At 39.2% G+C, this 24,451-nt stretch overlaps 1 protein-coding gene and 1 long non-coding RNA gene across 5 annotated transcripts in view; one reads left to right on the top strand and one right to left on the bottom strand.

Moving 5' to 3' along the window:
• Nucleotides 1-446: 446 nt before the first annotated feature.
• LOC105067588 (caspase-13) overlaps nt 447-24,451 on the top strand; it is a 29,785-nt gene continuing 5,780 nt past the window's right edge. Inside the window, exons 1-10 of one of the 3 annotated variants that reach the window (XM_010953176.3) lie at nt 447-590; nt 1,251-1,517; nt 3,603-3,665; nt 6,484-6,599; nt 7,271-7,444; nt 7,842-8,076; nt 9,030-9,173; nt 11,519-11,628; nt 12,102-12,205; nt 12,604-12,703. In XM_010953176.3, the coding sequence (XP_010951478.1) occupies nt 584-590; nt 1,251-1,517; nt 3,603-3,665; nt 6,484-6,599; nt 7,271-7,444; nt 7,842-8,076; nt 9,030-9,173; nt 11,519-11,628; nt 12,102-12,200 (1,215 nt within the window). In that variant the 5' untranslated portion in view covers nt 447-583 and the 3' untranslated portion in view covers nt 12,201-12,205; nt 12,604-12,703. Of the gene's footprint in view, nt 591-890; nt 1,042-1,250; nt 1,518-3,602; nt 3,666-6,483; nt 6,600-7,270; nt 7,445-7,841; nt 8,077-9,029; nt 9,174-11,518; nt 11,629-12,101; nt 12,206-12,603; nt 14,101-17,869; nt 18,107-21,392; nt 21,497-22,299; nt 22,474-23,690; nt 23,926-24,451 lie in introns of those variants that run through there. The other 2 variants (XM_074372960.1, XM_010953177.3) reach the window with 2 other exon arrangements.
• On the bottom strand, nt 6,067-21,381 carry LOC123616335 (uncharacterized). 2 transcript variants are annotated; one of them, XR_006724308.2, is made up of 5 exons: nt 20,555-21,381; nt 15,500-15,641; nt 14,092-14,168; nt 9,235-9,323; nt 6,067-8,387 (listed from the first exon to the last, which is right to left on the bottom strand). It is a non-coding gene; the product is annotated as an uncharacterized LOC123616335 (long non-coding RNA). The 2 variants fall into 2 exon arrangements; XR_006724307.2 differs by having other exon boundaries at nt 15,560-15,641; nt 20,555-21,378.

Genomic DNA, 24,451 nt, shown 5'->3' with positions numbered 1-24,451 from the left:
TTGCAGATCGTGAACAGGACTGGTGCCCTTATAACAGAGATCCCAGAGAGACACCTCACCCTTTCTGCCGTGTGAGGGCATGGTGAGAAGTTGGCAGTCTGCAACACAAAAAAGGAATTTCACCACAACCCAACCGTGCTGGCACCCTGATCTTGGACTTCAGCCTCCAGAACTGTGAAAAACACATTTCCTTTGTTTATAAGCCAACCTGTCTGTGGTGTTTTGGTGGGTGGAGATACCGAAGGACTAGTTACTTTTACGGACCACACTTCCTAATGAATAGGAGGGTCATTACTGTGTGAGTTTAACTGTATGAACAGTTTCTCTTTCTTTTCTTATTCTCTAAGCCCCACTCTCTTCCTGCAGTGAGCTGATTCAAATTCTGGTGAAGGAAATCTCCCAAGTATACTCTCCCTAATGCAATCTAACTTTCAGCAATCTGATTATTTCTTTGGAAAAAAAAATAATAAAGTCATATATATGCATGCGCAGTGGGTGTTTCTAAACGCGTACACACCCTGCTGAAAAGGAAGGTGGAACACGCTTTCAGTTTCATACCACACAAGGCTAAAAGAGAAAAGCCATGGCTGGTGAGTTTGGTTTTTTTTTTTTTTTTTTTTACTGTCTAAAAGGACACGTCTTGGGGAAGAAGTAGTTTTGGAAGGGCTGTTGTTTTGTGAAAGCCATAATTAAGTTCTGTGACTATATAAGTGAGCAGAACAGAGGGGGTGCAAAGAGAGGGGGCGGGATGGGGGTAAAGGGAAGGAGGGCAGGGGCCCAGAGGTCCCACAGTCTCTAGAAAGGAAAGGCGAGAGTCAAAAAGGAACTGGGCTTCCCTGCTACATCGCTGTCATTTTGCAATCTTAACTGAATTCTTCACGTCCTGATCGGACAGAGGGTGCAGAACTGTCACAGAATGGGAACCACGAGCTGTTGTCCCCAAAGGAAATAAACTGTCACTGTTTTATTCTTTATCGTGCACAGCTGAATAGACATGAGGTGTGTTTAGGATGATCCCCGGCTCCCGGCAGTAACTTGGAGGTAGTAAATCCCGCCTTGAGACCGCTCACTGAGCATCTGTGAGGAATAGTGAGGGAAGAGCGGGAGACGTGGGCGTCCTCGGGGTCACCGCACTGTGTGCGGAGGGGCGCTCTGCCCAGTAACCCTGAAGGACGCTACTCGCTGTTGCTGAGATGAGGGGAAAATGAGGCTGCTTTTCCCAGCGTGAGTCATCCTTGTGCTTCCAACAGACAAGGTCCTGAAGGAGAAGAGGAGGCTGTTTGTCCGCTCCGTGGGCGCGGGCACCATGAATGGCTTGCTGGATGCGCTGCTGGAGAAGAAAGTGCTGAGCCAGGAGGAGATGGAAAAAGTCAGAGACGAAAACCCTACCGTTATGGACAAGGCCCGAGCTCTGATGGATGCGGTCATTCGCAAGGGGCCCCGGGCCTGCCAGGTCTGTGTCAATCACATTTGTGAGGACGACGCCCACCTCGCAGACGTGCTGCAGCTCCTCCCAGGTGAGGTCCGCGGCGCAGGCTCGAGTTCACGGAGTCCCTGTCTCTTAAGCCCACCAGCCGACTTCTCCATTGGCCATGTTAGCAGACGACTCCATTGGCAGACGGCTTCCTTACCTCTGGATTCAAGGCCCCATTTCTGTATCGGTGGCTATCCTGCAGGCCCCCTGTGTCTTTTTTCTTCTTTGTTCCTGTTTTTTTTTTTTTTTTTTTTTTGGCTTCAGTGACCTTCTTTTGATTAAAGCTCATTTCCTACTCTGAGTATGTTTTAGCTTGTTTGTGAAGTTCATGGAAACCGTCTTGAAAATCTTCATGCTATATTCTCCAGTTCTCTTGGCAAGGCACTTTATTGCTTTATGTCTGTATGTATGTATTTATTTATTTATTTAGTTAGTTAGTTGGAGTCTAGAAATTGCTAGCAATATATGTAGTCAGCAGATACAAAGATTTAAGATCTATCATGCAATATTTTGTGCAACATCCTCTAAAATTTTGCTCTCCAGAAGGAATAAAAATATATTTCAGTGAGAGTGGAACACTCGGAGAAGAAATTCAGTGCTCAACAGGTGCTATGAGATAAAGGCTCAGAGTAGTTGTCATTTGCTGGCTCATGACAGTCCTTAAGGTTTCTGGAATAAGCTTCTCAGGTGGGTGTTGCTACATTGAGATCCTTATAACACCTTAACTCCATTTAAGTTCAATTCTTGTCCTTGGGATTAGCAATCATAATGGACATACTAATACCCCAGAGAAAATACTAATAGGTTTGAGTGAGTAGGGCAAATGCCGATCATAGATGGTGGCTGGGGCTCCCGTCACGTGCAGAGTTGCACAGAACCTTCTGTGGGCTGGCAGAGTGGCTTAGTGATGGACCGACCAGCACTGACAGCCAAGACATTCATGTTCACAGCCTGGATCTGTCACTTTCCTGTCCTATTACATGTATTTTTTTCTATTTTTTTTTTTGATTTATTCTATCTGTATATTTTGATTCTATATATATTTTTATTATATTTTGATTCTATATATATAGATAGAGTTTGTTCTTTTTTATTTCATTCTATATATTTTTTGATTAATATTATATATATTTCTGATAAATATGTTGCTATATATAGATATATATTTTGATTATATATATACACTCTCTATATTTTATTCTATATATTTTTTGATCTGACTTATTCTATATATATTTGATATATATATTTGATTTACTCTCTATATATTCTCTATATATTTTGCTTATATTTTTTATTCTCTATTTTTTGATTGATTTTATTCTAGATATATTTTGATTTATTTATTCTATATATATATTGATTCTATATATGTATTTTCTGATTCTATATATACATTTATATATTCCATATATGTATTTTGATTGTTATAGTCTGTTTACAACGTTATGTCAATTTCTGGTGTGTAGCACAATGCTTCAGTCATATAGGAGCATACATATATTCGTTTTCATATTCTTTTTCACCATAAGTTACTACAAGATATTGAATATAGTTCCCTGTGCTGTACAGTATAAACTTGTTGTTTATCTTTTTACGTATATTAGTTAGTATATGCAGATCTTGAGCAGGAAACTTACTTAGCACTGGTTGGGGGCAGGTAGTGTGTCCCCGCACCTCATTTTCTGCTGTGAAAAGTCTTGGCATGGCTAAGGGTCCCAGCAGAGATACCTTTTCTTCTTAGTTTCCTCTGAGGTCCAGGCCAGCTCCGAGCTGGACCGCGTCACTCTGCATGCCCATCTGTCAGGCGGTGGCAGTCACCTCAGGAGCCTCCTTGAAACAGGCGTGGTTATAGAGCTGAAGCTGTTTTAATGCTATTTTCATCGTCGAAAGTCGAAATCAAGGGAGGCACTTGCAGACGCTTCCGTTCTGCCTCTGGTGTTACAAGTCTGACTGTTCATGTGTGGAGGCTTTTGTTTCCCAGCGATGAGTGTGGCTCAGGAAAGTCACATCGTGAACAACATCCAGGCCCATGGAAAGTGTCTTCCGCAGAGAGTGTCCAGCACATCGGGGTAAGCATGCTCAGAGGTTGTAAGTGACTATTTCAATGTCCTTCATCTTTCCTCAGATTCCCATTCTGGAAACATTCCTACTCCACTAAGACCTCAACCAGTGGTTCGTTCTTTCCCAGGTAATGGTATTTTCATAGCAATATCATTCTTTGAACCCTACCTTCCTTGACCTTAATGACAGAGTAATGGGATGGACCCAGGCTGAGGGGCTATGGATAATTCTCATGGAGTGATTCTGTACCTTTTTCTCCTTTTAATCTATTCTGCTTAGCAGATGCTGTTCCTCCAGCTTCATTATCATGTTTATATTAACAAATTCCGAATCTGTATTCAAATCCTGACTAACCACTTGCGTGCCACACTTCATTATCTCAAATTTATATCTATCTCTCCATTTCTGCCTTTACTACTAGACTTCGGAACCCCCATTCTGCACTGTTGCATAATTCTGCAGCCATAATGCTTACTACATTTTTCTTGTAATTTTTTAAAAACTAAATGTATCCTTTCCCCTCATAAGACTTTATACTTTATGAGGAAGTTGAACATGTCTGATTTATTTATAGATCACACCTAATAGTTGACTTACAATGTACATGCAACAAATACTTGTTAAGACTTTTCCACTAAATTCTTTGGCCAGAATTACTATTATTTACTATTCAATTAGAAAAACATTTATACATACCAGCGGTATTATAGAGCCTGTTCTGTGGACTGTTTAGAGAGTAATGAACAAAACAGACAAGGCTCCTGCCTTTATCGTGCTTTCGTGAGTATGTGAATCATACATGAATAGGTATTTAAGGCGCTCCACCGTCAAATTAAAGCCAGCCAAAAATTTAGGGATGGAGATGACATGACACATGTCTGCATCCCTTAACATGATATGGAATGCTGTTAACACGGTCAAACATTTATAGTGGCTCAGTTATGACAGAAATCTTTTTCAAATTCATGAAGATTATAAAATGGGCATTTTCCATCAGAATGTGGTTCTCCTCCAAGTGCTAACTCAGATACCTAAGCCTCTGCCATCCGATGGCTCTGATATCTGTGGCACGTGATGCCAGAATAACTGTGGTAATAACCACCCAGTTAATGGTATTGGAGTGAATGTGGAAGATCATTTGTGAGCGATTTTGCTGTGCTGGACCCGAGTGCATCATACCATATTTCTGCCTGCATCCCATGGTCTAGAACTTGGCAACACTTAACTGCCGGACTGGTTGGCAATATAGATTAGCTGTGTGACCAGGAAAAAGAAAACGTATCCTGAATGGCTAGCCAGTCTCTGCCACAAAATGTGAACACAAAGCTTTTCATTGCACACAATATTGAAAGTAGCATAGGAAGTACCTGGGTCCCAGGCGACAAGGAAGTTTTAAAAACATTTCGGTGCTCTGGCCTGTCAATGGTGGTCTCAGCTTTACTGAATCTCGAGAAGGTTAACATGTGTTAGATTTCTTATTAGCAAACCTTATTTTTGTCCAAACTCATCCTCTTGCTTACCAAAATAATCAGTGTTTTACTTGCCCTGAAACAGTATTTCATCCACAATTGTGGACTAATCCTAAAGTGACCCTTTTCTTTTAGAATAAAAATATATTTGTAAGAAATTTAGAGGCCAGGGAAGAAAATATTCCACCACGTTTAGAAATTACTCTAGTGAATCCATTAAGGGTACATGTTTTCTCAGAAACTTCATGGGATGGGACTCTTACTATACAGCCAAATGCCCTAAGAAAAATTAGTTCTAATATAATCCAAATATTTATATTTAATTTTTTCTATTATTCTTCAGACTCTTTTATGAAGAAATAGAACATTTCTTCCTCATAATAATGATCGCTATAGTTTTCTCAAATAGATCCATTCTTTTTCTACAGTTAACACACTTCACACTACCTTGGTTTACCTAGCTGCATATACTACAGTTTCTTCCAATTCCCCCTTCAAAATTGAATATCATATTCTTTTTTTGAATAGTTTCGTTTCTAAAGGATCCCCCAAATACTGAGAAAAATGCATTTCTGCTTTGAAACAGACAAAGATTTTATTAATTTCTTTTGCAGTTACACCACATTGTTGGATGGTGTTGAACTTGGGATCAAATAAATCTGCAAGGCTTTTCTCATGTAAACCACTGTGAAAACCTCTCCTCATATACTTGTGCAATCAGTGTTTAGTGCTATGAATCCTTCTAAGTATGCACCTTTATTTTAGCACTTATCACTCTATATCATGTTCATTCTAGTTCATATATTTAACATCCTCCTCTTCATATGTACACACAGTAGAGAGATGTTAAAGGATAGGCCAAAGGTTCGTTCTTTTTCTTTCTTCCTTTCTTTTTCTTTCTTTCCTTCTTTCCTTCTTTCTTTCTTTCTTTCTTTCTTTCTTTCTTTCTTTCTTTCTTTCTTTCTTTCTTTTTCTTTCTTTTTCCTTCTTTCTTTCTCTCAAATCTCTAATGCCCACTATCATGCCTTTTAAGCAAGTAAATAAACAGACATATAAACATATATTTAAAAAGCATTGAAATCTATTTATTAAGGCTTACCTCCATTAAATTTTATCCTAAGCTTTAAATTATTCGAAATACAATTGTATCTTAACTGTTTATCTAACATATTGTTTTCAGAGAGTTTTACTTTGCATGTTCTTGAACAACCCCTTTCAATGTTTAAATCAAAAATATTTGTAAAATGCCAAGTCTAAGAGACGAAGGTGGGTCCCTGTTATCACACCCCTGGGCATCTCCTCTGGTCTGGAATGTATCCCAGTGTGTATTAGCAGTGATGCATTCAACAGTGTTATCAACTAGCTCAGGATAGTTCTCTGAAGAATTTAACTTCCTTGTCTGTGGCTTCACACACAGATGATCCTAGAAGGAACATTAAACGGGACCCTATTCATAATGACTCTGGTCTCTTGCAGGGCCTCAGGCAGTACAGGACAACCCGGTTAGGTTTGCATCTTCAGGACCAGAAGGGAGCCTCAAGCTTTGCCCCGCGGAAACAGCCGAGAAGATATGGAACGAGAAGTCAGCGGAGGTGCTGAGCTCAGAACACAAGGACTGGGGTGAAAGACACACTGGAGACAACTCCAGACTTTAGAATTGTCTTTCTTTCTTTCTTGTATTGGTTCTTTCTTAGAGCTAATTTCCTTGAGAGGTTCTGGAATACCATCCTGCTGCTTCCATTGCATAAAGGATTCCTATTTTCTAGAATTCCAGGCTTATGTAGAGACTTCCACATTTGGTCCAATTCTCTGAGTAAACAATTATAATAATAACACCGAGAGCATCTCTTTAATGCTTGATATGAATCAGACATTATTCTAAGGATGTTCTATGTAATAACACCTTGAACTCTGAAAATGGCTCATTTTAGAGATCAGAAAACTGAGGTAGGAATTATCAAATATTTTGGCTAAACCAGTAAGTCAGTGACTCGGTTTTAGAACTGAGTCACTACGGCTTCAAAGCCTGCTCATCTCTCCCAGTAAGAAGTAATTCAGTCAAGCGCTTGGCTGCTATCTGGGCGATTACAAATTACGTTCCCTCTCCTATGATGGGACTCACTCCCCCTCCCTGTTTTTAATCTGTGTTCCAAGAGGTTAGGTTTCTGCAGTGGACGAAGGGAGGGGAAGCTGTCTTTAATCCTCAAGATGGATATTAAATTAAAGAGAACAAGACTATTGACACAATCTGCATTTCTTACAGATTTACCCAATAATGGAAAGGTCGGTCCGCACACGTCTTGCCCTTATCATCTGCAACACAGAGTTTGACAGTCTTCCCAGGAGAGATGGAGCTCATGTTGATATCAGAGACATGAAGACGCTCCTGGAAGGCCTGGGGTACAGCGTGGATGTGAAAGAAAATCTCACTGCTTTGGTAAAGTCTGCCGTAATGTGGAGGCAATGGTCATGCCCTTTACATTTCTAAAGAATGTTAGAAAGATTGGTTGTAACACCAGAAACTAAATCTCTTGATAATCTAAAATCTAAATTTACTCTTAATCAGTACTTAATGATTCTAACTTTTAGCAAGAGGCTGATGGAATTTTTGACTGGGAAGTGTTCTAGTAACTCAATAATGCCCTTTCTCTTTACTAGGAGTCCCTGAATGACATCCCATAAACTTTTTCACCTTTCTGGGAATCAAAAGTTAAATTTTCTTTTTGTATCTCATCATTTCATATCATGAATTCCTTAAGTGTGTCTTCATTGGATTCCAAGGGGCCATGATAATGAATCGCATGGTCCAAACTCAGTGGTATGGTCTCTTCCAGGACATGAGGAAAGAGCTGAAAGTGTTTGCTGCCCGCCCAGAACACCGGACCTCTGATAGTACTTTCCTGGTGCTCATGTCTCATGGAATCCGGAGTGGCATTTGTGGGAAGAAATACTCTGAAGAAGTCCCAGATGTATTAGATGTCAACACGATATTCCAAACTTTGAACACCATGAATTGTCCAAGTTTGAAGGACAAGCCTAAGGTGATCATTATCCAGGCCTGCCGCGGTGGTGAGTGTTGACGTCTGTTAGAACACAAGATGAATTCCAGTGTTGATCTCATCGTCTGTATGCATCCAGTATTTTTCAGTTTTTCTTTGAGTTTGCTCCTTCATGTCAAAGAATGCCTACTGTCACCAAACAAGATTGTAGTTTCCTTGAATTGTATGATTCATTTGTAGATATTTGTTCCATTTCCAACCAAAGAGAGAACATTTTTAATCTTCAGACTTTGATACTGGGGTGGGATGTTGTTGGAATTCATTGGAAGTTTAGGAGAGTTAAGAGTTATTGAAGATAGCTTTTGAGATGCCTGTGTGTATCTGCATGTGAATGAAAGATAGTGATAAGTGAATTAATAAATATAGTTGAATAAATGGAATACTATACAGCCATAAAAATGACAACATAATGCCATTTGCAGCAACATGGATGTCCCTGGTCATTCTAAGTGAAGTAAACCAGAAAGAGAAAGAAAAATACCATATGATATCATTCATATGTGGAATCTAAAAAAAAAAAAAAAAAAAAAAAGACAAATGAACTTAAATATAAAACAGAAACAGACTCACAGACATAGAATATGAATTTGTGGTTGCCCAGGGGGAAGGGGGTGGGACGGGACAGACTGGGAGTTTGAGCTTTGTAGATACTGACAGGTATATATAGAATAGATAAATGAGTTTATACTGTATAGCACAGGAAATATATACAAGATCTTGTAGTAGCTCACAGTGAAAAAGAATATGAAAATGAATATATGTGTATTCATGTATGACTGAAAAATTGTGCTGTACACCAGAAGTTGACACAACATTGTAAGTTGACTATAACTCAATAAAAATTTTTAAAAATGAAAATAAAAATAAATAAAAATAAATAAATGTAGTTGACTAGATGTTTAGGGGAGAAAGTAGTTCTTTTGGCTATTGGAAGTTACAAGAAACCAAATCTTGTCTTTCCAGATAGGGAAGGGGTGGTATGGTTAAAAGATTCAGCAGAAGCTTCCGGACAAAGTAACTTACTGGATCCAAAAGATTTTGAGGAGGATGCCATTAAGAAAGCCCATGTGGAGAAGGATTTTATTGCCTTCTGCTCTTCAACACCAGGTAATCAGTATCTGTGTAAGATATCTTTCTGGTCATTACCAATGCAGAAACTCACACTTACCTGTTAGAGTGTGGATAACTGTGCTGAGCTTTTTATGAGACTTTTGAAGAATAAGTCAAGCCTTCCTCTCAGTTTTCCTTTCAGTTCCCCTTATCCATAGAGACAAAATAAATGTACATATATTTTTATTAACTTAGTACTTAGTAAAGTCATGCAGTGCAAAATGTTTTCCTGGAACTGTGAGGGGTAAACAGAAATGTATCTATACCGAAATAAATTAGAAACTGACTCCACATACAAAAAGGTCTGCAGTGTTGGGATAATTCCGTGGTTCAATTTGCCTAGACTTGTCTTTATAGAATAATGGTATTTACAGATGGTGTAGGGGGAGGCAGAAAAGCAGACAAGGTGTATTGAATCCCTAAATTAAAGTTGCTTCAACTAGAAGTTTGGAGTGCATGAAACAGAAGAAACCTACCTGATTCTAAATCTAGATTTTGGATTAAGAGGACTATCAATTATATTCTGACTTTGCCATTTAGTACTTTGTAAACCAGTTTTAATTATTTAGCCTCTCTTGGCTTCCTTTGAATTTCTCACTAATATATGTGGATACAAATATTATTGTTGTAAGAATCACATGAGATAAAAGTATGAAATATTAAGCATGACAGAGTAAAGCACACATTAACTGACTGCTGTTATTAAAGACGTAACTCAGTTCAAGATTTCACCTTGAGTTACTTTCCATCTCAAGGTTTAAAGAAAACTTTTTGGAGTTCTTTCACCCACTATGTTTTGGAATTTCTTAGGCATTAATATTCTCTTGATTACCTCTGGCTTTAAGGCCTTGCCTCTGATCACATAGTTTAATTTACAGATTATTTTCTATATTGAGGTACCATCTCTCCGGAGATAGTTTGCTTTTGCATTGTGTTGACCATGTCTTGATGTAGAAATCAATTAGTTTTTTTCAACCATCAAAAACAGTGACACTAGGCAAAATTCCCACACATTTACAGCTTGACTATATTTAACAGATGTTAACAAAATTAGGCTTAACTATTGTTTAAAAGCCTTTGATCCTAGCCTTCCACAAGAGATTTACCTCTGGCCATTAGCCCTTCATTGGCCCCTGGCTTCTTGACATCCATCTTGCTGATTTCTGTCTCCCTTCATTCACTTTCCCCACCCTTCCTTTCCAGGTGATTCTTAGAATCTCCAATTCAGTTGTCTTCAGTTTCCGCTAGTAAACCTAGCTTCGCATTCTCTACCATTAATCTCAGTGACATTGTAGTTCTCTCCTGAAGAAAAGTGACCATCCACTCCCTTAATTTTACAAAGAACTTGCAGATACCTGCCTGCAACTCTCCGCCACCCACTTCCTTTAACTGGAACTAGCCTCCTAAGACAGCTGTAGTTTTAGGTAGGATTTTAATCAATTATTATTATACATTTTATTACCATTTTATTGGCTAAAAGTTTTGGTTAAAGCATATGTCCATGGTTAAATGCACACAGCTGTTAATACTTTTTGTTATATGTTTCTTGGCATAATTTTAAAATGGCTTCATGACTTCTGTGTCTGTTCTATTTTGTATAATTATTCTTTTTCATTATGTCTTCTCCATAAGACTTTATTCTCCAATAGAACAATAGAATATTATCTTTCCCCCTTAAATCTTTCCTAGGTGTGTAATTCTTTTCTGTTGGTACCATTTTCATATTTAGTGAACATTTTCTTTGTCTAAATACCTCATGGTCAATGTTACTTGATTTTAATTAAATTATTTATCAAGTAGATGAATTGAAACACTATTAATGTAATTACCTTGTGTAGACTGGGTATTACACATTTCACATTCTCCCAGACTCCTGTGATGCATTGCATCTAATCTTAAAGTATCTCTTTGGGGCAGAAAAGATTACCCTCCCCTTTGCAGTCAAGTCCATTGCATTTTGGAGTGTAAAAATCACCGAAGTCAGTAGGTAGCACTCTTGGGATCCACGCTCAGGTACTTCTTCCTCAAAGCCCAATCACTTCCCTCCACCCCATTCTGCCTCTCTCTCCCTCTCTATCAGGTTTGGGGACCCCTGAACTCAGAGACCATGCCACTTAACATCTGTACTGTATACACCGTAGTTTGTTTGACTTTAACAATTGTCAAGTATCAGTGAAAATATACACACCGAATGTTGATTATAATCACTAAAAAATGACATGCAATATGTAGGGAACAGCATGGACTCAACAGCCTGCCTCAGCTGGAACAGAAATCTTTAGCCTTCGTCGCTGTGGGCAGGCAAGACCGTGCATGAAGTTTGGAATGTGCTTTCTTCACAGATAATGTTTCTTGGCGACATCCCATGTTGGGCTCTCTCTTTATTATTAAACTCATCAAAATCCTGCAAGAACATGCCTGGTCCTGCGACCTGGAGGAAATTTTCCGAAAGGTAAGACCCTTAATACTCCTCACACTTTCCTTCCTTCCCTGTTTGACTGTTCTAGTGGGAAACCGAGGGAGCAGCTCTGGATATGTCTATCTTCTAAAAATGCCCTTCTTCGCAAATGGGTTTTGAGGTTCTTTGCTGAGTCAGCAAATCTGGAAGCTAGTTCCAAGCTGTTATAATCTAGAAAACAACCCCCAGAAAGCAGTCATTTATTTTAACTCCCTTCTTGCCCTGAATAGACTAGTGAGTGGTGTCTAAGTTGCTTGTGTCCATAACGATTGGAGTCTGCAGCAGGTTTTAAAAGTGTGGTCATTCCATTCTTAGATATGCCTATTGCTATGAGTTTGACAGATGCACACCTTTTTTTTTTTAATCACTTATTTTGCTATTTCATTTTTTGCAATTTTTCCAGCTTAAATGAAAATCCCCCCACTCAGAAAAAAAAAAAAAATCTACAGACTTTCTTTTCCTTTTAGGTTCGATTCTCATTTGAGCTGCCGGATGGCAAGGCACAGATGCCCACCACTGAAAGAGTGACGTTGACAAGATGTTTCTACCTCTTTCCAGGATATTAAAATTCGTAAGTTACATCAGCGTCTGTGGGCGGATGTGTGTGATGAGGTTGAGGTGAGGCTGGGTGAAGAGTGCTGAACTTCTCCCTGGTTCAGGTCTCAAGGTTTAATATAAGAAACAGAGGGCAATGAAAGGATGCCTTTCTGCTGTGCAGTGCAGGGCACGTTGCATTTCTCTCAGAGTTAAGCAGAGTTAGGGGGCCTTTTCTCAAAGTTACCTGATTAGATTGAGAAGTGGCCTCAGTTTAAATGTTCCTCCCTTTCACCTCAGAAGGCCGAGATTTAGGCATATGATAGACTTTCCTTTTATGAGTGTTTGTAACCCCTCAGTGGAGTGATTTTACAACTTGCATTTCTTTTAGTGGAACTCTATTTTTTATTTTTTTTATGTATCCTTTTCCTACAGAAAGCCAGGACTCCTGTCATTCTGTACCTGTTTTGGAATCATGTATGCAGAAAGCAGACATTTCTTTAAACATTTCAATAAATCTGAAATAAACATGAAAGGCTGTCTGTTGTGTTCTTTTTTTTCCCCCTTCACCACTCTGAGAAAGCAGAGGGTGGAATTTGGAGCAAGCAATGGATTTCGAGTCTTCAGACTTCATATGAACTGAACTGGCTAATAGCAACATTCTTTCTTTCTAGAAATGATTTGCTAAACTTTCTGCTTTAGGGACAGAGATGCAAATTACAGTAGATACCTGACTTCAAAGAATTTGAAGCTCAACAGGAGAGATTCAGAAAAGGTAATGTGGTCTGTAACTTACCTGAAATCCCCAGGTTTACCACTGACAAAGCCATGACTACTGTTTACATAATTCTAGCCCTTCCTTAAGGCATTTCAGGAATACAAAGTATTTTGATTCAACTCCAGATGCCTAATAGTTTACAGTTTCATTGAGAAGACAAGACAGTCAATAAACATGAAACCAAATTAGCAGACAGAACCTGACACCCTATGAATAAGTGGCAGGGTGAGCTGTAGGCAAAATAATGTCCCTGTGTAGTGCAGTGATAATGAATTTTGGGTGAAATTTTTCACTTAGCAAGGTTAGACTTACTACTGTTTCACTTGGCAAATATGAGCCTTTTCTAACGCTAACCCATTAACAGTGAAAGCGAGTTTCTGACCTTTTGAACACCTTCAAAGTTGAGCATGCCACAGTCCTTTTTTTTTTTTTTTTTCCTTTCACTAACTGTACTTCTGGATATATCTCTTTTGTACTATCACATAATAGTTCTACTGCAGCCTGAAACTATTTTCATAGTCTGTTCACCTTCGGTAAAAATTAAATCTTAAAAGGAAGCTTAGGCAGTTAAAGTGAAAACATGAAAGGAGTGGAGCCGAAGGTTCAGAACTTACTTCAATACAAGTTGAAGATAATAGGGAAGTGGGGAGGGGACGATACTGCCGTGATCAGCACAGTTAAAACAGGAAATAAGTTTTTTGGGAAGCCCTTATCCGGAAACGACAGGGGACTTGTTAGTTTTAACTCCTTCATGATTTGCACTTTTAGGTGAACAGAGGAGAAATACTGAGCGATCAGAAAGAGAAGGACAGAGAAAAGGAGATGTGGAGCCATCAGGAAAGAAAACGAAACAGAGGGAAAAAGCAGTCAGAGGTGCCAACATAGGTTAAACAATGTTTTGTCATTTCATTTTTTCCTTCCAAAAGGAAGAAATGTTTCTTCCCAAAGGGCTGGAAAATCCACTTGCTGACTACAGGGGACTTCCCGACAGTGAACCCAGAAATTCTGAGCAACACTTTCCCAGCCTATGATTAGAAGTCCTCGCCCCACCCCCTACCCCACCCCCAACTAAGGAAATGTTCAGTGACTTTTATTTTCAAGCCTGTGCTCCTCTCAAGACAGCAGAAAGGGACTCGGGCTGTTACCTATGGCTGGTAAGTAGGGGTCCTTTTCTTGCCAGGGGTCAGGAGCTTGGGTCTCAGAAGACAGTGTATCCATTGCTCTGTAACAGGCAGAGATATCAAAAGGGAAGTGAGCCAACCCCGTGCAAGCTGAATCTGTCTCCCTCTTAGCTCTGGGTAGCTTGAATTGGGGGACACCACCTTAGAGACACTTAAGACAGTATGGTCTCCGGATATCTCAGAGCCAGGAGGAAGTTAATTCCTTTTTTGCAGCTTCTGGGAATCAAAGTAGGGGGTTGGTAAAGACAAACAGAGTAAGTTATTTGTGTTTGAGAAAACTCTGAAAATGTCTAAATGTACTCTGAAGTCTTCTCAGCTTCCTCTTGATTCCATCAACATTGGTCCCCAAATCAGATCAGCGAGCCTTGGAATTCCCACCTTCCTTGCCATCTCCTCTACTGAATTGTACTCTTGGGCTCTATAAAATAACTCCCCATTTTCCCCTCCTTTCCAGCCCTGGTGCTAAGTGCTCTAGTGCAGTACTTCTTGGACTGCTATCACGGTTTTTAAACTGGTCTCCCTTGCTCCGGGATTTAAGCTCCAGTCCATCCTGCATGCCGCCTTCAGGTCGCACAGCTTACAGAGAGAAGCTGAAAAGCATTAGGGATGGAGTCATGAGCTGTGTATGCAGCTAGTATTCAGGCATGTCACAGCACTTCTCTGGCTTCATCTCACTCATTTGAAAAGGAAAAGGGTCAACTAGATCAGTGGTTTCTAAATTTTAAAACGTATCTGGATAATCTGTAGACATTAAACAAACTTAGAGGGTGGGTAGAGCTCAGTGGTAGAGCACATTCTTAGTGTGCATCAGGGTACTGGGTTCAATCCCCGGCACCTCCATTAACAAAAAAAACAAAACCGAAAACAGACAAAACAAAATGGGTTATTTCCCCTTCCCTAATCCCAGATTACCCAACCATAAATAGACCATAAGCGTTCGTAGTCTTTAAAGATCTATAGATCATTCTTATGTAGCTGGTCTGGGTTTGCCTTCAGATTGTCATAATTAGGCATGATGACCAGTTGGCTATCTTTCATTTCTCACAATCTAGTAGCTACTAGTGCAATCTTCTTAATTAGGACTATGCAATGGCTCTGTATTGCCGTTTAAAAAAAAAAGTCTAAACTTGTCAGACAATTTTCTTACCTTTCAAAATATATTTATTCACTTTCCATTAATCCTTCTGAAGCATGATTTCAGCTTCATTAAAAAAATATATTTACTGTATTCACTCCACTCATACTTCCTTTCTGTTGTGGTTCTTTATTTCTTTCATTTTCCCTGTAGTAGAATTCTTTCCAGGGTTTATGTCTCACCTTACACATTTAATTTAAGCTCCTAAAATGATGTAAAGATTGACTGTTTTCTTACCTTCTTCATGATACTAATACAGCATTTGGCTGGGGAGTAATAAATTAAATTCACACTCACGACTGCCTCTTCAGCCAGGCAGGATGACCTCCGTGGTTACTGAATTGAAATCAGGGCATCATTAGATAACAGATTTGAGAAACTGAAAAACAGTAGACAAAACAATGTAAAGAGACCCGATAAACATAAACTCATGAGTTCAGTTGCCATTGCTAACTAATTAACACAAATAAGGGAAAACGTGCTAGCTTAGGGAGAAACAAGCTTCCCTGAGGGCACAGACCTCTGACACTCTGTCTTCAGCATCACGGGCAATTCCCTAAAGGAAGTGGCGTGTCATCTGAGACGTGAACAGTCAGCAGTTGGGAATGAAAGGAATGCTGTGTGCGGGAAATTGCACACCTAAGAGCCTTTATTAGGCTTTCTAGAAGCTGAAAGAAGGGCAAAGTGTTTAAAATGTAGTGAGCAAGGTGGGTATAGTTGGAAAGGATGGGGCTGAATGAGAAGACCTCGATTAGATTAAGCTGAGACATCTCATGGTTAAAACTAGATTTCAGAACCCTGACTCTGCTTCATTGTAAAGACTGGCTTCGAAGGGGACAGGAGTATATTTATCAGATTCTTAGAGTCATTAAGGAAGAAAGGATGTTGGCGTAAACTGGAGTAACGAGCAGTTAGAAATGAGAGAAGTGGTCAGATTCTGCAAGTATTTTGCAGATAATTTGAAGTGAGATGGAAAATTAGATATAAAGAAGGAAGAAGAGGTTTAGCAGCACCAGCTTTTCCTGCGTTGGTGTACTTAACGGTAAGGTATCATTTGTCAGCATAGGGAATGCAGCAGACGGATGAAAAAATGAGCAGTTCGGATTTTTACAAAATGAGTTTAATGAGTGTGTGGAACACTGAGAAGGGATGGATACATGAGCCTCAATTTTAGGATCCACCTTGGAGCTGAATCTATAAACCTGGGAATAATTTATTATTTTAAAGTGAATAATTGAAGCCATGAGAACATGTAAATATTTGCTTTTATTGTTTTCCACCATATTTCTCCCCATACCACTCATTCAGGCAACACTCACCCTTGTTGAGGGCAGAAATCAATAAAATAGAAACCCAGGACTCGGATAGAGTGAATACTTTAGACACTAACCTGCATGTTGTCTGTAAGTCTTCAAACCCTCTGTTCTAGCTCTATACTCTGCTGTAAGACCAGTGTTTTTTGTCACCTTTTCTAAGAGGTCTTTTGTGATGTCACCTGCAAGAATTAGCCGAGTCTTTTCTGAGTCCCTGGATCGCTGTCCATTCTCTTAGGTAACTTTTCACCAAGTCACATGCAATGTAGTTTGAAAGTGGGGACTCTGCGTTCTGAGTTTGAATTCCTTCCCGCCCCCTTACTAAACTATGTGCACTATTCACATAACCTGGATGAAATGCTTAACTAACTTCTCTGTGTCTGTTTCCTTAACTATATCACAGAAATATTGGTCTATCTGTTATACGGAGCTTGAAATGAATTTTAGTGAGACGATTTGTGCGAAGCATTCGAGAACGATGGGGAGTCAATGAATATTAACTATTATTACTGAAGCTGTGCTATGGTTAACTGTATAGAATATGGTGGAAGAGCACGATTTGAATCCTAATTTGTATGATCTGGACATTTAATTTAAATGAGCTTTACAATAAGGAAAATATTAACCATCACATTGAATTATTGTGAGGGTCCAGCATATTAATATTTGTAAACTATTTTGTACAGAGACTTGTAAATAATAACAAAAGCAACAATAATAATAATGATTTACATTACTTTGTATGTATTTCTTTTTTAATCGTAAATGTGTAAGAGATGTTAGCTCTTATTAAACAGACTGATATTTGGTAACGTTTTCGTTATGATTTGTAATTTCCATGTTTCTTTCTCATAATAGTTGCTTAATAAATATTTATTGGGAGAATATTTCACCATAACATGAGCAATGAGGCTGGTGTTTCTGGGCCAAAGTTCTTGTTCAATGTCTTTTCACATTTCGTTTTTTTTTTTTAGAATATGTCGTTTTGTGTCAAGATTATTTTTACATCTAGATGGACTGTATAATTATCATTAGTGATTTAATTAAGAATTGATGATTTATCCTGCCTTCCCATGCACTATCTGTTCAAATAATATCTGTGGTATTACAATAAAATGCTTCTTAATTTGACTTCAATACTCCCCTACAAAAATTCAGATTATCCAGAGGGTAATAAATTAACCTGGTGTCGTATTAATCTACCAATATTGAAAAGTGAGTCATCAGATTATTTTCAATTCTGAATTTTTACTGAGACAAGATCAAATCAAAGGAAACTTTGTATTTCTGACAGAACACAAACACAAAAAAAATCCACTGAAGTTTCTGGAGTCGGCGGGCAAAGAGTTCCTCACTGGCTTCGTAGAGGACTTCATGGAAAAAAATGATGTGAAATTGGAGGAAGCGGAGAAGAAAAAGATTCACGATTTAAAATTCTTGGTGGATTCTATACGACAGAGACGCCATGAGGCAGGTCAAATCTTACTCCAAACCTTCCTTAACACAGACAAAAATGCCACCAGTGTAGAAGGTAAGACTGGACTCATTTACAAGGAATGTCTTAAATTTTTCAGAATCTACTTGACTCTAAGGCCACTCCGCTGTTCTTCATAATCCCTTCCTCCTTTCATTACTAACGTACAATTTTCACTAAACCTATCTCTGGTTTTATTAGAGGCCGCCTTGTCATTTGTGGGAAGGGATCCAGTTTCCAATTAGCTGAGAAGCTGAGTCCTTCATAGGACTCAACTCATCGTAATAGCTGGCTGCAGACACTTTGCAGTAAGGGGTACCTGAACTGAAATCAGATGTCTGTCACTCAACACTATGTGACTTCATCCGAGTTGCTCAACGCTCCCTAGGCATCAGCATGAGCATCTGTGACATGGGGACACCTTCAGGAACTTTGTCACCATCTTTGTAAGGCTAGGGTTGTAAATGGCAGGCGTAAGCTAGCAATTCCCAAGATTTTAGCTCTCATTCAGAACTCTCCTCCGAGCTCTAAATACCTTTAGCTGTAGCTACGCGGTCAACAATTCCACCTGAATATTCCCCTGTCTTCACAGAACTAAGATATAGGAAATGAAACACTCGATTCCCTTATCAAATCTATTCCACTTTGATCGCCTTCCCATCTCATTAGACAGGACTATAATCCACTGAGTTTCCCAATCCGGAGCACAACTGTGTCTTCACCAAAGAGTCATAGCTCTTAGCAGAGTGCCAAGCACAGAGCAGACACACAATAAATACAGAATGAGAAGACAAATGGAAAACACTCACCCAATGAAGATTAGTTACCGTAATTATTATTTGGCTTATAATATTTAGATCTTTCCAGTGCTTACTTATTTGTGTGAGTTACAAAATGTGATCAAGAGAACATCCATCAGGTGTCCGATATACTAAAATCTTTCAAAACTTTTGACTTGGATTGAATTATAAACATTATTAGAGTCTGTAATAGCCTCAGACCCAAGTTCACCAGTGATGGGCTCAATTCGCTATAGAGTTTAACCTGAAACCCCAGTCTTGAATACTAGAGTTCATCAATAATAATAAGCAATGATGAACAAAATGCAACATAACTATAGAGACCTCACTTGCTCAAGTGAGCTTTTCCAACAAGCCCTTCTCTATGGAGGAAGCACATGCTCGTCTGATAGATGTCTGCGATGCGTCCTTGTGCAGGTTCATTACTGTCTCTTAAACTTGACATGGGATGAAACTAATTTGGATTTAAAACCAAAATCAGGGATAATTCAGCAAGTAGGAATCAGAACTGAATTAATGGGAACTTCAAAATGATTTTAGCAACTCCAGGAATCACAATGGACCTTAAACTGAAATAACCTATCCCATCAGCAGTCTGCGGCAGGCAGGAGGCAGGTATGGGCCCTTTCATGAAGCATCCAGCAGCCCCCTGGGGCTCTATCTTTACGTGGAATCTCCAGAGGACTCCCAGGCCACCCAGAGAACACTGGCCCAGCAGGCCAGGAAGCTGGGCACACTTACGTAAAAGCCCTGGCCAGTCCTCTTGGTCATGGATACAATTCTGAGGCTTTCTAGTATAGTGCTGAGGAAACCGAGTCGGGGATGGGAAGAATGCAAGCTATCTATTTGTTTATTTTAATAAGCAGTCTGTCTATTTAATATGCACAAAAATATTCAAGAGATGATCACTCGAATTCTACCTCCCAAGGGAGACGGCCTTGTCTTATCTAGTATCAGTCTCATCATTTTTGTTTCAGTTTAAAGAGCTTCCTGAGCATTTAATTAGGTAACGGATACAACTTAGATATTAATTTCTTTATCTAAACTCCTCATTTTCTTACTTCTTTTTGCTGTGCTGTCGAGCTCATCAGAACTGCACTCTAATATTTATTATGTTGTAACGAAAGGACTTATTTTCATGCTAATTTTACTATTAGATAGAAGATAGACATCCTAATTCTCAGTTTTGTCTGTAAATTCTATATCTACACATAAACACATCATGGTCAGGAGGAGATGACATTTGTTAAATTGGAGAGTTCGCCAAGCCTGTAAATGACCTGGAAACAGGAGACTTTCGATAACAAAACATACCCTCTGACCAGGGACTACGCCGGGACCTCAGACATCTCCATATTGGAAGGATGTTCTGGAGTCTGAAGGGAGAGTATGTATCACTGCTTAATCTACAAAAGTAAATGTTCAGAAAGTTTGGTGCTCTTAAAGACTTACCATTCACCGCATCCCCAGAGCTTAGATTTTTAGCATACTTTTTAGAAAGACATTTATCAGAAAAAATTATTTAAAAATTAATGGAAACAAATGAGTGAAGTAGGAAAAAAAAAGCATAACATTTAAAATCTGAAAATTTTATACAGGATAATACTGCTTTTCTAATTTAAATAAAATAAAATCAGACAATGTAGTGGTTGGTTCATGTAACAACATAAAGGTTTATTTCTTTAATAGACAAAAATCTGGTTACCTTAGGTCTTAGAAAACTTCTCTTCTGATTTCTGTTTGTGGTTTCCTCTTTCTTCCTTCTCCGCGGGAAGACTCTGGACTTTCCCAGTCTCTTGCACAAACTCAAGTAAAACGAAACTGTTTCAGATACTTCATTTCTCAAGAGATTAGGTCAGGGTGAGTCAGAAACAAAAATTATTTCCTCCCATTGTAAAACATGGGCTGAGAATTTTGTGTATGTTGTGGGAATTAGGAGTTCACTCGGGATGATATGCTATCCAACATAAAAGCTACTGGGCATAGGTGGCTTTTAAGTGCTTGAATTGTGGCTAGCAACACATGGTGAGATGATAATATTTTGGGTATATTATGTTAAACAAAATGTATCATCAAATTAATTGAATTTATCTATTTTTATTTAATATGGATACTAGAAAATTTAAAACTGTACGTGTGACTCAACAGTATTTCTAATAGATGGCACTCTGATGAATATTTACTCAAGGTCCTCCTGCTCAGAGACAATAGGAAGTCCACATAAAACAATTGGAAAAATTAGACTAGTTTTGCTGAGTACAGAAATGCTAAATTTAGCCCCATATTTATTTAGGTGTTTTCCTCAGAACTATCAGAATCTATTATTGCAATTTTTGCATGGACCTGCTTTCACACCAAGGATTTCTCCCTCTTTCTCTGTCAAAATACATCTATCTGCTCATACTAGAGGTCAGCTACAACCATGACCCCTACTTGTTAAAACCCTTTTTTCCCAGGATTTCTCCTCTCTGGCAGTTTTCTTAGGTGATAACAGGGTCGCAGGGACAGATACCACAATTCATATTGTGTGATGTGTCTTGCAGCTCCTGCAGAAATTGAGGCTGGACCGGATGAGTCAGAAGAAGCTACCCTGAAGCTTTGCCCTCATGAGGAATTCCTGAAACTGTACAAAGAAAGGGCTGGAGAGGTGCTGTGCTCTGTACACAAAATAGAGAAAGCAAAAACAAGTGTTTTCACTAATTACACGATTTCTTAAAGCACTAATTACAGAGTGGCAGGGGTGGGGACAGGGGTAATCTTTTTCATAGATGCTTTGAACAGTAGGAAATCACATGGTCTCACCCAGATTCCAATCCTCTTTCAATCTTATGATAAAATGCAGATCTCTCTCTCTCTCTCTCTTTTTTTTCATTTATTTGTTTTCATATATATATTTGGGACTATTATTAGAATTCTAGCTGTAGTCATAGAATCAAAATATTTATAAGATAATGTGGCTGAGTAATAATTGTTTGCATTCTAACGAAAAAAATTAAAGACTGCAAAGCATTAGAAGTTGATGTGTTAAAAATGCTACCAAAATAATAGTGTTCCTCAAGGCAAAGAATATTGGTGTATTTATTTTCAGCTGGGTCCAGTGGTAAATGTCTCATGGGTTTCATTAAATTTGATCTGAACCTTGAGTGTTGGGAAAGTTTTGACTAGATGGAGAAGAAAGAGGAGAAGGCGAGGGTAGGAACTGTTCTGGTCTCTTCTAGATTCTTGCGTAGCCATCACAAATGTGATCTGGATCCTGTCTGGGCTCCTGAAAAGTAATCCACTTCCAATATACCCTTCCGCTGTCAACTCAATTCCTTACCAAAAGAGGGGAGGCGGTGTCTTCTAGTACAGGAGAGGAGAGGGAACTATGTGAGTCCTTAAAAGCAACAGTGGTTGGTGTATGAAGGTCTAAGAGAGAAGTCAAACTCACTGCATATCTACTTTCTGCAGATCTATCCAATAAAGGAGAGGAAGGATCGAACTCGTCTGGCTCTCATTATATGCAATACAGAGTTTGAGCATCTTCCTGTCAGGGACGGGGCTGCCCTTGACATCACAGGAATGAAGGGGCTGCTTGAGGGCCTTGGCTACAGTGTGGATGTGGAAGAGAGGCTCACCGCCAAGGTAAGGGCACCTTGTGCACCCCAAACACACATAAATTCAACGCATAGCTTCTTACTAACAAGCATGCTTTGTAATGTTAAGCAAATACTTTAACCACTGTAGATCTCACTTCTGTGTGTGTGTGTGTGTGTGTGTGTGTGTGTGTCTAAGTGTGCGAATGTGTGCTATAAATCAAAATTATTAGGAGAGGTGATATCTCTGTCTCATACAGCTCCAAATGTCCTCAATTTCATAAAGCTGGACGAAGAGTGATTGGCATGTGTACCCACACAGTTCTTAGTTCTAACGTGGGATGACTGAGATTCAGCCCCAGTGTTCCCCAGAAAACTCCAGAATAATGAATGTTACCAGGAGTGTACTCACCATGTAAATACTGAGTCCTGACTGTGTCCCAGGGGCAATTCCTGGCGTTGGGGATGGGTTTGTAAATGAGACTGAAGGGTCCCAGCTCACACTGATGTAGGTTCACTCGGCAGGGGTGATCAAACTATAACAAAACAGAAAATTTCGGAAATTTGATGTGTCTATGTGTCTCTAAGATTGAACAGAAAGTGAAAAGCAAGTGAAAAGGAAAAAAGGAAACGTAAGAACAAACCGGTGTGTGGGAAGTAATAGCATTTGATGGGATGGCTAGTGAGAACAGATTTGAGGAGATAATATAGGAGCTGTCATATGACTATCAGAGACATGCTAGCTCTGGAAAGACATGAATGAAATACATTCCACGCAGGGATGACTGCAAGTGAGAAGTGTGAACTGCACATGAAACTAGTGTGTGAAAAGTACAGAAAAACCAGTGTGACTAGAGCCTAGAGAAGGAGGAAGGAGGGCAGCAGGAAGAAGTATGCATATGTCAGAAGTTTTATTTTATTCTAAGTACAGTGGGAAGTGTTTTAGAAGGGAGGTGATTATGATACATTTATTATTCAAGGTTCTTATTAAGTATTGAGAGAAAAAACAGAGATGGAAGGGAAAATATATTAGTGACAATAAGCAAAGGTAAAATATATCAAGAGGACGGGCTACATCATGTCATCAAGAACAAAAAGTGGAACCCACTGATCCATTATAGAAAGAGAAATAAAAGAGCGACCACTGCGTGATGCATCGTGATTGGAACTCACAGACGTCTCTGACACTGCTCATGATAAAGAGGAGGAGGTCAGGTTAGGTTTAATGCTTATCCTGCTACAGTAAGACTCTGTGGGCTTTTTCAGGACATGGAATCAGTGCTGCGGAGGTTTGCTGCCCGCCCAGAGCACAAGTCTTCAGACAGCATGTTCTTGGTGCTCATGTCTCACGGCATCCTGGATGGCATCTGCGGAAAGACGCACAGTGATGAGAAACCAGATGTGCTGCCTTACGATACCATCTTCCGCATCTTCAACAACCGCAACTGCCTCAGTCTGAAGGACAAACCCAAGGTCATCATTGTCCAGGCCTGCAGAGGTGGTGAGTCCTGAGATGAAAAGTTCAGAGGCCATAAAGTTACTTACACAGAGGACTGTAACGTATATTTCATTTCTAGGAGAAACCATCTTAGACCCCATCCAGTGCAAAAAAAAAAAACTCAACTGAATTATTAGGAAATTCCATCTAGGGGGCTGGTATCATAAGAATTTGTCTTGACAGCTGAGAAATTTCCATTCAGTTTAATCCAAGGTAAGTGGTGAAGAGACCAGAATCCTCAAATCAAAGTTAAACACAAATATGCTGACCTTGGAATGAAGTTCTCTTATTGACAGCTTTACTTGTAAACTTGTAAATGTTTTACAGACATTTTGACGATCTCTGGCTTGAAAAGAATTTCATTTGAAAGTGGGACTATTATGCAACAGCAGCACTGTTTTTTTTGTTGTTGTTGTTTTTTCCTCATACATTATTGAAAGGGAAGTGAGTAGGGAGATGAGGGAACTTGGGGTTGCAGTTAAATTTTTCTTTTCTTTTCTTTTCTTTTTTTTTCTGACTCCCAGTTGCC

Source organism: Camelus bactrianus, chromosome 10 (genome assembly GCF_048773025.1).
Source record: "Camelus bactrianus isolate YW-2024 breed Bactrian camel chromosome 10, ASM4877302v1, whole genome shotgun sequence".
In the NCBI taxonomy this organism is placed as follows: Eukaryota; Metazoa; Chordata; class Mammalia; order Artiodactyla; family Camelidae; genus Camelus; species Camelus bactrianus.
The sequence above is the reverse complement of the archived record's forward strand: the minus strand, read 5'-3'. Positions and strand labels throughout refer to the sequence as shown.